Source organism: Bufo gargarizans, chromosome 8 (assembly GCF_014858855.1).
Source record: "Bufo gargarizans isolate SCDJY-AF-19 chromosome 8, ASM1485885v1, whole genome shotgun sequence".
NCBI classification, from domain to species: Eukaryota; Metazoa; Chordata; class Amphibia; order Anura; family Bufonidae; genus Bufo; species Bufo gargarizans.
The window spans coordinates 168,194,851-168,209,123 of record NC_058087.1 but is presented as its reverse complement, the minus strand read 5'-3'; the positions used below and the strand labels follow the sequence as shown (position 1 = coordinate 168,209,123).

The 14,273-nt window shown below is 44.9% G+C and overlaps 1 protein-coding gene across 1 annotated transcript in view; it reads left to right on the top strand.

Moving 5' to 3' along the window:
• LOC122945468 (kinesin-like protein KIF19) overlaps positions 1 to 13,051 on the top strand; it is a 61,463-nt gene extending 48,412 nt beyond the window's left edge. The window contains exons 17-21 of the mRNA XM_044304535.1: positions 848 to 950; positions 3,380 to 3,796; positions 6,232 to 6,445; positions 6,992 to 7,099; positions 12,900 to 13,051. Of these exons, the coding sequence (XP_044160470.1) occupies positions 848 to 950; positions 3,380 to 3,796; positions 6,232 to 6,445; positions 6,992 to 7,099; positions 12,900 to 13,003 (946 nt within the window). The 3' untranslated portion in view covers positions 13,004 to 13,051. The remainder of the gene's footprint in view (positions 1 to 847; positions 951 to 3,379; positions 3,797 to 6,231; positions 6,446 to 6,991; positions 7,100 to 12,899) is intronic.
• Positions 13,052 to 14,273: the final 1,222 nt, after the last annotated feature.

Below are 14,273 nucleotides of genomic sequence, written 5' to 3'. Positions count from 1 at the left end.
TCATACTATGCCAAGCACAGTGCCGTACAATGCACAGCGGCTGTCCTTGGTATTGCAGCTCAAACCCATTCACTTCAATGGGACTAAGCTGCACAAAGGCGGATGGAGGTGACGGCTCTCGCAGAGGAAAAGGCTGCAGCTTTTGCCCGAGTGCCGCAACTCTTTCCAACAGCTAATCAGCAGGGATCCTGAAAGACGCCAACCCCCAGGTCATATATCGATGACCTATCCTGAAGATAGATGATCACTATTTAATTATTAAATTAATATTTATTTATTTAATTATAAATATTTAATATCCAGAAAACTCCTTTAAAGGGGTATTTTGGTTGTAGAAATTCTCCCCTGTCCACATTGCAATCTCTGTCACCATTGCAGACACAGGACACATCATCCATAAGATCTCATTGGCTATTTGTTAAGCATCCCATGAGGAACTGACCGTTGAAAGTGATGGGCTCACCTCTACAAGGGGTTGTCTTCTGCTGGACCATTAGGGCCCATTTTTGTGTCAACGAATTGGCCCACTGGAGAATCCTTTTACAGCCAGAAGTACAGGGATCAGCAACCTCCGGCACTTCAGCTGTTCTAAAACTACAACTCCCAGTATCCTCCTTTCACTTCTATAGCAGTTACGAGGATAACTGAGAATATGTACATGCTGGGAGTTGTAGTTTCACAGCAGCTGGTGTGCTGAAGGTTGCTGACCCTTGCAGTGGCACAACAGAGCTCCCATTATAGTTCTCCTCCAGTAATAGATGATAGACGCGGGTAGGCGGCCCACTGCTGTGGCACCTCTATGGTATATAAAAACTGAAAAGTTAACGTGACCATATTTTTACTCCAGTGACTGCGGGACTTCAAAATCAACTCCTGGATTGAAGCCCACAAGACAAAATTCTTGCCTGAGCCTAACACCCTTTCACCATTTGAGGACCCCAAAACATCAGGTCAGTGATATGGTTGTTTTGTCCTAGATGCTAAAATTGGAATAGATAGATGATTGCTGGTAGCATGCTGGCGTACGTATCACTGGTGGTGGTGGTGGTGGTCACACTATAGAGAAACCAAGGACCAAGTATGGAGGCTACGTCTGCAACCACTGCTAGGTTATAGAGAGGGCAAATGGGCAATTACACACAAGCATCTACCAGCTCCGTAAAATGTTCAGGGCGTCCTGTGGCCCGTGTCCTCTGCTAAATTCGCTTGTGGAGAAATAAACTTACAGTTGCTTTTCTAAACATCCAACCTTCCCCGTAATCTCTAGAAGGATCATCTCTCTACACCAGCACTGTGCGGAGGAAAACCAACGGCCATATACTGTCTACATTCACCTCAGATGTCACGGCCATGCCCATGACCGTGACTCCTTGACCGCATGCGGTTGCCTGCGGTTTTATATGGGCGTTCAGCCACGGGTGAGGGCCGCTGGTTTGTGGCCTCACTTGTGGTTGCCGCAGGCAACTAGTTTTGGTATTTGGCAGCTGAGCAGCCTGAGCGTAGCCTAGGCAGCTTGCTGCCTTGGCATGCGGTCTCACCTGACTGCTATCATGTTAGGTGTGTGTGTGGTGTGCACTGTGTTTCATGTATTGTGTGCACTTCCCCTATATGTGTGTTCTCCCTTCTGTGGTGCTGGAAGGGTTAACTTCCTTTCCAGTGTGTGTGTGTAGCACTGGGTGTGGTTGACCAGTGGGTGTGGCCTTTGGGCCTATATAAGTTCTCTCTGTGGCAGGGCTCAGTAGGTTGCTGCAGCCTTGCTAGCTGGAGCAACCTCCTGTGTTTTCCATCTACCTGTGAGAGCCACCACTGTGGTCATAGATTTAAGTTATGCTAGTCTGCGTGATGTTCTGGTTTTTGTTTCACCATATGTTCTGTGCTGCCATGTATCTGGGTTCCGGTGTGTGGATGAGTTTGTGCTGAGTATTTGTGGACTTCAGCTGCCTGCACCCGGATCCAGTCAGCAGGGCTGTGGCAGGTGGCTGGAACTAATGCAGCACCTGCCATATACATGGGCTGGCATTTGTTCCCCATTTCTTGCAGCTTGGCCAGTGAGACTCCTGTTCCTCCATGTCCAGAAGGAACAGGTTGTCTTACCCTGACTCCTAGCCTAGGGACCGGTCGGAGGGTAAGTCAGGGATCCGAGGTTCCTGCGCATGGGTCCTCCTACCTTAAAGGTCGGCCCATGCAGGTTAGGAGTTAGGGTCAGGTTAGGGACGCGATAAGAGGTGACCTGCTCCCTAATCCTGTGGTCCTGGCCAAGCAGCGTTTAACATCTCCTGGCATCGCACGGCTGAGGGTTTCCCCCATCCTCAGCCGTGACATCAGATCGATAAGTAGGCTGTGGGTGAATATTTGGGCTGGGGGCTGATATTATTTGGGCACAGAATAGTATATTGGTTGGACACTATATAACTTCGCTGTTTAGCACCATTTGGCAGCATTATTTGGGAACTGTATGGTTTTATTCATTGGGCATTGTATAACTTTACTATTTAATCACTATATGGAAGCATTATTTAGGCACTGCATGGTGGTAGTAGTCATTGGTCATTGAGCAACTTTGCTATTTGAGCACTGTGTGGCGGTATTATTGGGCACTAAATGATTTATTAGATGGGCATTGTACAACTTTGCTACTTTATTGTATGGCAGTATTTTTTGGGCACTGTATGGTGTTATTAGATATGCATTGTACAACGTTGCTATTTGATCACATACGGCAGTATTATTTGGTCACTGCGTGGTGTTATTAGATGGGCATTGTACAATTTTGCTACTTGATCACTGTATGGTAGCATTATTTGGGTACTGCATGGTGTTAGTAGATGGGCATTGTACATCTTTGCTATTTGAGTACTGTAAAATGGTATTATTTGGGTAATATATGGTGTTAAGGGGTGTAGCTACCATGGCAAGCAGGGGAAGCGGCTGCTATGGGGCCCAAACTCAGAAAGGGGCCCAGTTGGAAGACAAATGGATTTATTTTCAGGGCCCAGGGAGCGGTGAGCATAGCGCTCCTAGTCCTAGCACTGGTATTACTCACCTGGTCTTCTTCATCGTAAGTCCTGGCAGCACACAGCTTCATGGCCGTGATGTAGTGGGTCTGGGAGCGCACTATGATCTGACGTTGTCACAATGCATCATTAGCTAACAGAAAGAGAAGGGCAAGTGCCGATTATAAGAAAGAGGAAGAATGGGGCTGGGCATAAGCATTGTATCCGCTTGTCCAAAGATGTAGGAGTGCCAGTGTGAACCAGCACCTGAATGAGGTCCATTGCTATGTTTGCTATGGGGTTTCTGCAACATCTATTCATAAAACCTGCATTATCATTACAAGATGATGGCAAAATACCCACCTCTTTGCTTGTCCTTCTATTAGACAGTTAATTATCCCTCCAAAGAAGGCACACCGACCAAGTTGTTTCCAAATTCCTTTAATCGGAGATGCTCCCTTTCTGTCCTGCCGCTCAGCCCTGAAGCCCTGGAAGAGATTGCTGCTAGAACGAAAAGCATATCTCTGGTTGCGGCCAAGAGACGTTCAAACGTTGCCAGCACCGAGTCTTCATTCATCTTAAAGAAAGAGAATGGCGTCCCCTCATTGCATGTCCCAGAGACCCCGAGGATCGTACTTCTTCCACCTGTAAGGAAGGCTGTGAGCACAGAAAGCCTGGCCACAATAGCTCCAAGGAAAGATGAGGACACCAAGCTCCTCGCCTCTGCCAGTTCCAAAAAACTCCAAATCCAAAAAAGCTTCTGGGGAAAAAGGTCCCGCTCATTTGAAGCTGCCTCTTCACAGGTAACTGCGCTGTTGTTTATATTGTGAGCTTCTAGTGTGGAAGTCCCTATGAAGAAGAGGGTGGGAGACCAGGGAGAGGTCATGCACTGACGAAGAGGGTGGGAGACCAGGGAGAGGTCATGCACTGAAGAAGAGGGTGGGAGACCAGGGAGAGGTCATGCACTGAAGAAGAGGGTGGAAGACCAGTGAGAGGTCATGCACTGAAGAAGAGGGTGGAAGACCAGTGAGAGGTCATGCACTGAAGAAGAGGGTGGTAGACCAGGAAGAGGTCATGCACTGAAGAAGAGGGTGGTAGACCAGGGAGAGGTCATGCACTGAAGAAGAGGGTGGGAGACCAAGGAGAGGTCATGCACTGAAGAAGAGGGTGGGAGACCAGGGAGAGGTCATGCACTGAAGAGGAGGGTGGGAGACCAGGGAGAGGTCATGCACTGAAGAAGAGGGTGGAAAACCAGTGAGAGGTCATGCACTGAAGAAGAGGGTGGAAAACCAGTGAGAGGTCATGCACTGAAGAAGAGGGTGGAAGAGCAGTGAGAGGTCAGTTCTGAAGAAAAGGGTGGGAGATCGGTGACATTTCATTGTTTTTTTTTTAGCATCCCAAACCCTGCAGTGCCCCCAGTATCTATAGTGACCCCCCTGTAGTGCCCCCAGTGCCACATGTGACATCATGACTCTGGGTGCGTCAGCTCCTTCCATTTCCTTTCCCACATCCTTCAGTGTGTTCAAGTGGATGAGATGAATATTGGGTGCACTCCTGTCTGTACAGCCGTTAAGAACGGGCCCATTAATTTTATTGGGGTCTGTCTGACCGTGAAAACTGCCAAAAATAGGACAACCTACTTTTTTTATGGCCATAATTCACCGGCCGTTAAAAAAAAAATGGCCATGTGAATAGACTCTGAAACTGACAGTGTGGCCATGTATCCGTTTTTAACTGCCATTTTGCATCTGTTTTTAATAGACTTTAAAAACGGCCATAACAGTTGCATTTCCTAGGCTATTTTTTTTTACATCACAACCCCTGCAGTGCCCTCAGTATATATTATGCCCCCCCAGTGCCCTGAGTATATATAATGCCCCTCTGTTGTGCCCCCCTGGACATATACATCAGTGCCACAGTATCTATAATAGCCCCCATAATGCCCTTGGTATATATAATGGTCCCATAGTGCCTCCTGTATATATTTCCTCGTAGTGCACCTTATATTTATGTCCTCACAGTGGCCATAATAATGCCCCTCACACCACCTCCATGCCCGCTAGGGTGGGTTCACATAACCTGTCTGGCTGTGAAAACTGCCAAAAACAGGACATGTCCTATTTTTTGATGGTCACCATTCAGTGTACAGCTCCATAGACAATATTTGGCTCTGAAAACAGCCTTCAAAATGGCAATCACATGGCCTATTTTCATCTGGATATAGCCTCAGTGAACCTCTGTTTTAATGGCTTTTGCAAAAGCAAACTGACAAAATGTGTTTCAATTAAGGGAAACTCCAAATTAAATAAAAGGCACACAAAGCGTGGTTACTGATCAATCTGATCTAATGAAAGATTAGCTGCCTCGATGCAAACAACTTTCAGAAGACCTCATAAGACATGTTATTTTCACGCTTTAGTGTGGGAGGGAACCACCACACCGAGCATAGGAGGGCGAGGGGAACAGGGAATCAGGCCTGAGAACTAGGGAAGGAAAATGGACACCTCCTAGTGAAAACCCTAACCAAAATCCTGACTGACTACCAGTATGAACAGACCCCAAATGTAGGTGAGTCCATACACAGGAATACCTAGAGTCCTATCAAGCCCTATAGGACCCCGGTACTAATGGCAGGGACGAGACTACCTGTTCCTCCAAAAGAAAGGACGAACAGGAGTCTCCTTCAGGCCTAATACAAACAATAGGGAAATGCAACACACAGAACCCAAACAAAATACAAAAGGCAAAGGAAAGACTTAACTTCAAAGGAGCAATGGAAGCACCAGGAACTCAGCCGAGATCCAACCACAATCTATCCAAAGGTCCAAACAGAAGCTATAAACTGCACAGCATTGTGGGAGAAGCAACTATAAATAGAGAAGGTTAAAGGACCCTAATAGCCACACCTGGGGAAAGAAGGGGTGGCAAGCACCAGAAACAACACAAACGTCATTTGATCCAAACGAAAAAACATGTCAGTTCAAACCACGTGTTGACAGTCTCACCGATCTCCTGCCACCTGTCGCGGGAACGTACGTGACAGTTATACAGATGGGTAAAGCTGGAAAAGTCTACAAAAGCATTGCTAAAGACAATAGAAGAGTGGCTGTGCCTGGTCTTGCAGGACCAGGGACAGTCACACTCGTGTCATTGCGCCAGGTAGTCAGGTATTGTGATGGCCTACTCATACAGGTTTTGCTCTTACAGAACATATGGTTATGGCGAAACTTTCTTTCAGCTGACAAAGTCTCACAGTATGCAAAGAGCCTATCCCGACAGACTTCATTGGACATCACCTCATTCCGGATTTCCCACCAAGCCAACACGGATTGCCTCTAAAGACAAGATCATGTTGAATACCAAGACATATGTGAGGCCCAAGGGAAAGAAGAGTATTCCTAACAACGTGCCACCAGCAACCATGATGCCTGAGAACTGTGATCAACAAACCGGTATATGTTCATCTCTTCTGGTTTCTGCATATGCATGATAGTCTGTACATATCGATGGCATATCTACAGGGGAAGCATTGGTAGCAACTTTAACCAGGTGTTAACACCTTGGGGATCTAAAGTCCACCATGCCACACCTCTGTTGTATATAGCTGGCCATACATAAAGTGGTGACTCTACAACATGGAAGGTCAACAAATAGTTGAGGGACCCCAAAGCAGAATCTGGAATGGTGGCCCACTTAGTCTTACCATTGCAGTCCACAGTTAGCTGCTGCTCTCAATGTTCTTCACATACCTTTATAATTTTTCACAGAATTGTGATGCTGAACAGAAGGCCCTTAACTGGAAGGCAATGGTAAGGAAGACATTTGTTAACTATTAGCCACCTGCAGAGGTGAAGTTCCTGGGCCCCAGCACAAAATCTATAACAGAGCTTATACCATGGATGTAAATTTGGGTTGGGTTTTAGTAGTGCATGCTGAGACAGGATTCTATAAGAAGCTTTAAACAAATATCTAAGAATATGATTCATTTGTCTTCTCAGGAGAATGTCCTCTTCAGGTTCTTCAGGTCAACAGGAGGCCTCCCAGTATGATCCAGCAGATCAATGCAGGATCAGAGAAGGGCCAAGTCCTACACAAGAGAGTCAAAGGTCAGCCATGAGAATTGTCATCATTGGCCCTGTATTCCCGGCTTGACACTACTTGCTTCCGCCATATAGCGATATGGTCTCATGGTTCAACTGAATCAACTTGCAGGATAGCAGGCTGAGCTGGATGGACGGATGTCTTTTTTTTTTTCAGCCTTGCAAACTATAGCGGGCATTTACGAACAGATATACGCCACTGTTTTGTTGTATATCTGGCGCAGATTCAGTCGCACACCATGTTGTGGCAGAATCTGTGACTTCTTCCCTGCTCACGCCAGGTCTAAAAAAGGGGGCATAGCATGGGCGGGAAAGGGGACAGGCCGGCAGACCCGTCTCATTTATAATTTTCTTTGCCTGGTTTAGGAGTAGAAAATGGTCTAAATGTAAGAAAGCTAGGAAGCTGTCTTATATTTAGAATCAACGGTGGATCCGCCAAAGTTATGTACAGGCCAGTGCTTCTACATAACTTTGCCGATCCACGGTCAGTGCAGGGGCTTAATAAATGTGCCCCTATGTTTCTATGTTAGCCATGCAGACACTCTCATTTTTAGGTATTTCATGACAGAAAGTCTCCCAGTCTCCTAAGCCTCTAATCTGTTTATCAGTAAAACAGACCAAGCGTTTTCCCTACAGTGGCCACTACAGGAGAAATGCAGTATTACAACGTCTAACACCTTGGCTGTGCTGAGTCCCCCAGATTGTGAGCAGCATCCTGTTCTGGTTCATAGACATGGGGTACATTGCAGGGTCCCTCTACATGGTCCTTGCAATGATGTCAATCTGGGGAAGGTGAGCCCTGAGGGTGTATACAGACAGCTGTAGCTATGCTCTCGTGTGTATATCCCTATTGAATACTGGGATTATTGCACAATGGGCAGCAGAGCTCCAGCATAGTCCATATGCTGCCATTCTCCATGCTGTCTCCTAAAGGATCTGTGACGTCTTTCAACGATCAACCTAAGAACCACGGAAAATAATAATTATTGGGATGAATATTTTATGACACAGCTGGAGCTATCTCGAGGGCTTGAGAAGCTCACATATGTTTCCAGCGAACAGCGGCTTATACGTCTTTTACTTCTGTAACAAAAGCGTTTCCGAAATACCTTATGTTATCCTACTGGATAATCCATACACCAGAAGATGTTGTCAGAGAGGCTTCCTCATGGTGTAAAAGAATCAAATAATGAGACTAAGCAAAGGGGTTCAGGTGCACGCCACCATGGCTGCAATGCAACAGCAAACAAGGACTACAAGTAGCAGCACACTGTCATGTGCATAAATGTAAAATGCATCACTACTATAGGAAAACAAGAAGCTTTCTGTGCACACCCTTGATAAAAATTGTGTCGGGTGACAAAGTGTAGGTCCCATCTGTTGGAAGCCACCATCAGACTTATCTCTCCTGGGCCTAAACCTTAAAAATGTCAGGGCAATATATAGTCCAGCTGTATAATGCTCTGATTAAAAGCCCTGGGCAGATGGGCGGAAGTGCAGGGTACAATAATTCATACTGACTATACCAGTCCCCCATCACTCCCTTCCCGATTCCCTCGATGCACAGGAAATGACTGCTCGGCTAATCACCGTCCATTGCAGTGACCACTCATCTAGCGATTGGCTCGGTGGTCACTTCCTGCGTGTCAAGAGACTACAGGAAGTAGAGTGTCAAAATGGGAGCTGCGGTGGACCGGTAAGGTGGGTGCCATGCCGTATGGGTGGAGTCTATAACATTTCTGACCCTTTTTAAAGAAATGTTAAGCGCCCAAACAACCCCTTTAACCGCCTAGTGATCACCCATACGTGTTTTTACGGCGGTCACTAAGTGGCCTTAGGCTGGGCTGCCGCTTTTTTACGGCGGACCAGTCTAAGCACTGCACGGGTCCCCCGTGCAGCGGGGACCTGGCTCTCACATGAGAGCCACGGCCCTGCTCTAACAGCCTGGACTGGAAGGAGTGCCTATCAGGGCTGTTTAACACTTTACTTGCCACTGGCAATGGCGCCCGCCGCATGTAAAGTGCTGATAGAGGGAGCAGTCTCCCATCGGCACCCCGCAAATGCGATCGCGGGGTGCCGATGTGTGTGAAGCCTGCCTGGGCTCTGATGTAGGCCCCAGACCAGCCTTCAGTAATTTCTCTGGCGCAGCCTGCTGGTCAATGTCAGAATAGCATTGCCATTAAAAGCAATCAAAAAGCTGTCTGTTATCGTCCCCTTGTGGGACTATTAAGTGGTAAAAAAAAGTTTAAAAAAACAACAAATTTATTCAATTAAAAAAATCCCATAAAATTTTTTTTTTATTTTTTTTTTGCCATTGAAAATACAGTTTTCAATGAAAAAAATTGCAAAAAAATAAAAATCTTCCCCATATGTTTTTTAAATATCATGTAAATTATACCCTACAGAATTGCTAATTTATTCTTAGTTGTCACCGAAAAAATTTAATAACAAGTGATCAAAAAGCGCCATTTACTCCAAAATGATACCAATAAAAAATAGTCGTCCCGCAAAAATCAAGCCCTCACACAACTTCATAGAAAGAAAAATAACAAAGTTATGGGTCTTGGGAAGCGGCAATGCAAAAACACTTTTTTCTTTAAAAAAAAAAAGGGGTTTTATTGCAAAAAAGTAGTAAAATGTAAAAAAAAACTATATGTATTTGGTATCACTGTAATCGTACTGACCCAGAGAATAAAGATATATAAAATTTATAACGTAAAAACGCAGTGGCAGTATTGCTGTTTTTCCCATCTCCCTCCCAGAAAGAGTTAATAAAAGTTAATCAGAAAGATATGTGTACCCCAAAATGGCGCCATTAAAAACTTAAACTTGTCCGGCAAAAAACAAACCCTCATAAAGCTATATAGACAGAAAAATAAAAAGTTATAGCTCTTGGAACGCGACGATGAAAAAAGGAAGACACAACGCTTGGTCAGTGAGGCCCAAAACAGGCTGGTCACTAAGGGGTTAACTAAGGGGGAATGTGTGCACAAAGGCCTAGGAAACAATGAAGACATGGCTGCAAACATTACTAAAGTCCTAGTTAAAATATAACTTTCCTTCATTCCCTTTTTAGAAGGTCACCCAACAAACCAAATCAAAGATAAACAGCAAAGCAATCAGTCCAGTGCCGCACTTGTTTAACTGGTCCAAGACTCGACTATTTTACTGGTTTTGATCGGTCGCTTTTTTTTTTTTTGGTATATGGGGTTTTAAGAGCTATATATATATTTTCTTATTCTATTATTTGTAATTTTTGCTTTTTTTTTCTCATGACACATTGGGCTTTATTTTTGTGACATTTTTTATATTAGTATTTTTAATTTTGGAAGGGTGAAATCACTGGAAAATATTTTTTTTAAATCATCCTTTTCAAAAAACGTTTTTCAATATATTTTTTTTTTTTAAAGCACAAAAAGCCCCACTAAAATACATTTTTAAAAGGGTTCATGATTGATAGATCATCAGGGGGGCACCTAGCCTTTCTGCTGCCTGAGGCAAAAACTGAATCGGCGCTCCCCTTCCCAATGCCATTTTCTTAACCTAACCCCTTCCCTTCAGCCCATGGCCCTTCGGCTGCCCTCTACCTGGTGCTACCTGAGGCGATCGCCTCACAAGGCCTCATTGGTGGTGCACCCCTGTAGATCATGAATATCAGATCGCCAGGAGGCCCCCACCGATCAGCTGTCTGAAGGGGAGCTAGTACGAGCGATGCATCGTCTTCAGTGTTAACCAGCGCGCCGCGACGTGCAGGGTAATTACAGCTACTTCTCCTGTTCAAGTCAATGGAAGAAGAAGCTGTAATTACCCTCAGAATAGGTCATCTATTTCATGAACCCGAACAAACCCTTTAAGTTGTGTCCCCCTTTCCGATACAGTCATTTATATATATGGGATGCATAGTTTTGAGTCCTCAGGGTGGGGATGGAGCTGTAATCTGTGCTGGTAGCACCGTTTTTGGTTCTTTGTATGTTTATTTTGTATATATTTTTGGTATATTTTTATACTTTGTTCCCTTTAACGTCACGAGATCTTTAAGGGACACTTTTACCATGAAATTTTTTTTATTTTTTTTTATTGCTGCTTTCTCTTGAGGCTGACATGAGATGATCCCCGAGGACTGGAGGAACACCATACTTAGCGCCATACTTACAATGATAAAGGCAGAGATAGTAATGAACCGTCTCTGTACTCTCTATGGCGATTCCAGCTGTCTCTTGCAGTCTCCTCTCCACTCCTGGAGCTGTGTGATTTTCGTGCGGCTGCCGAGATGTTTAGCAACATCTTCACAGAGTTATATGTGGGCCAGCTGGACGTTTGAAGATCTTCAGTGGTCTGCAACTAGTTATGCCAGAGGAAAAGATGAAATGATTATTTTCAGCCTGTATAAACCCAGATCATGCTGGAAGATTATCTGTTGAGTGTTTTTTTTTCTTCTTTAAATGGTCACTAACTTTTCACACAACTTTGCATAAATCATTAGTAAAAGGACTGCAACAAGAAACTTTACAGTAAGTCTTATCAGTGAGAAAAGTCTAGTTCTCTTGTTATCAGTTGTTTTTCTCTCCCCTCCCTGGTAATTGCTTTTCACTTTTAAAGCTCCTTGCATTTCGTTCTGAGACAGACCAGCTCATATTACACATGTCAATATAAGTCTATGGAGAGGGGAGGGTGGGAGGAGTGAGCAGCAGCAGGAGTGAGACAGAGGGATGACACAGCTACATAGCAAGTTTCTATCTCAGCACAAGTGGTAACTTCACACACATACAAACCAATACATCTCTGTTACTTCTTTGTAATGTCCTCCATGATCCCGGGGCTGGTTCTGAATGAGAAGGTTAGGAAGCAGATTCTCCTCTACTTTCTGTGTGCAGTGGATAGCAGCTAGTCTCCATCCACTATGTCTGAGAGAACTGCAAACTAGATGTTGTATGTTAACTAGGGGTTTAGTAAAGTATGCAGGGATTTTGTAATGCACACACTTGGCGGAAAGTGATGCCTAGCCTAATACAATGGAAAATCCAAGCAATCATGGCCGCCATAACAGTTCAATAGTCAGAAGGAAGATAGTTGTAAGAAGGAAGCATCTTGATGCTGCATGTGACAAAGGTTTTGGAGCATCGTGTTTATTCAGAGAAGATGGGAAACAGGCAGCAGTGTATCTACCGTAAAGCCAGGGTATGGGACTTATATAGGTCTTTTGGTCTTAGTGGGATGGCACTAAATGCTTTTCTTTTGCTTGTGGTTACATTGTAAAGTGCTTACTCACAGTTGCCACTAGGGGGCTCACTGTAAAAACATTCATTCACAGCCTCCTCTGAGTTCAGTAAAATTTAGCTCCCCCTAGTGGTGGCTTCAGGTAGCCGGAACTGTATAATTTATCAACTTGAAGCTCCCGATATTTTATTAAATGAATGATTATTATTGAATGAATCACTACAAAATCTTGGATTTAAAACAGACTTAAAGGGATTGTTCCTTTACAATATATTATCCCCATCCACGGGATCTGTTCTGCGGGGGTCTGACTAAGAACAAAGTCCCGTGTTTCACCGTTTCAATGAAGTGCTGGACACGCATGTGCTCTGACGCTCCATTCAGCTCTATGGGCCACCATGCGCCATCTCTAGTACTCCAATGGAGTTGACTGGAGCAGTGGACATGTATGTGTGTCTGCCGCTCCATTCAAATGGAAGGGAGGGGACCACGAGCTCCTATTGTCGTTATCCCAGTGGTCGGATTGTCAGACAGCATGACCGACGTTGCGCCTGTTCATACCCGTGTCTTATGTTTTTTAATTTTCTAGGTCCAGAAGAAGTCACAGCTGGCAAATCCAGATTTCCAGGAAATCTACACCCCGCAAACACCGCGGGTAAAATCCCATCAAGGCAGAAGAACAGGAGGAAATGACCGGACTGGAAAACGTCAAGAACCTGTGAATTGTGTATAAGTGAAATCTTGTATAAAACATAACTTAGAAGATGAGTCCGTTGATTTCTCTTGTACGCGATGTGAGAAGCTTTGCAATATACTGTGTGAGTCAACCACTCAACGTTTTCAAGCTCTCTGCTTGCTGTTGGTGAACAGAAACACCATGGTTTACATCCTTCAGTTCAAAACTCGAACCGACCATGTTTGACTAAGGGCTCATGCACACGAATGTATTTTTGTTCCGTCTCCGTTCCGTTTTTTTTTTTTTTACAGGTCCATATACGGAACCAGCCACTTCAACGGGGCTTGGAAAAAAACGGAAATGACTCCGTGTGCATTCTGTGTCCGTATGTCCGTTCTGCAAAAAAGATAGAACATGTCCTATTCTTGTCTATTTTGCAGCCAAGGACCGGCATTGTTATAATGGATCTGCAAAAAACAGATGCAATACAGACATCACAAAGATGTCATACTTTTTTTGGGGCGGATCCGTGTTTTGTGAATAACAAAATGCATACGATCGTGTGCATGAGCCCTAACACAGGGTAAGGAAATTTCAGTCTGGAATATGACAACACTTTATGATTGTGGGAATCTGACCTCTTGGACCCCCATCAGTCCTCAGAATGAAAGGGCTGCAGCGCAAATTTAGCCCTGCAGCCGAGTCACTGTTTTTCAGAGGGTGGTCGGAAGCAGATGCAGTCCTGTGGCCCCTTAATTCTCAGGATCTGTCTCAAATGTTACAAAGGGATGGTCTATACCTACTTTTAATACCCCTTTAAGACTATTTTACGGCTGTCTCCTGTAATTAGCCGTACCTCTTTAATTGGACATCACCAGGACAAGTTTACAGTTCAGGAATGCGTATAAATAATGTTTCTATTCACTGACAGCCAGCAGAGGTCTGAGCAATACAACAAAAGCTGCAGAACTTTCCATTACACAAGTATTACGCATTTTTACTATAAAACCATTAAAAACCTTCAGAGCCAACCAACGTCGGACTGTAGACACTTGGGCCCAACAGAGGAAATGATTCTGCGGACCCACCCTCTGTGTATATAGGACTTTAATGGGGTTATCCGACCCCTGAAATGCCCCCCCCCCCCACACACACACACAATGTACCTACTTAGCTCCCTGCAACCCACGTTGCTTCTGAAGCCAGCACGGCCACCGCTGCATCTCCCTGTCACCCGCAATGCTAGGGGAACTCATCCCCGTCACTAACTGCCCCTCCCCGACGGCG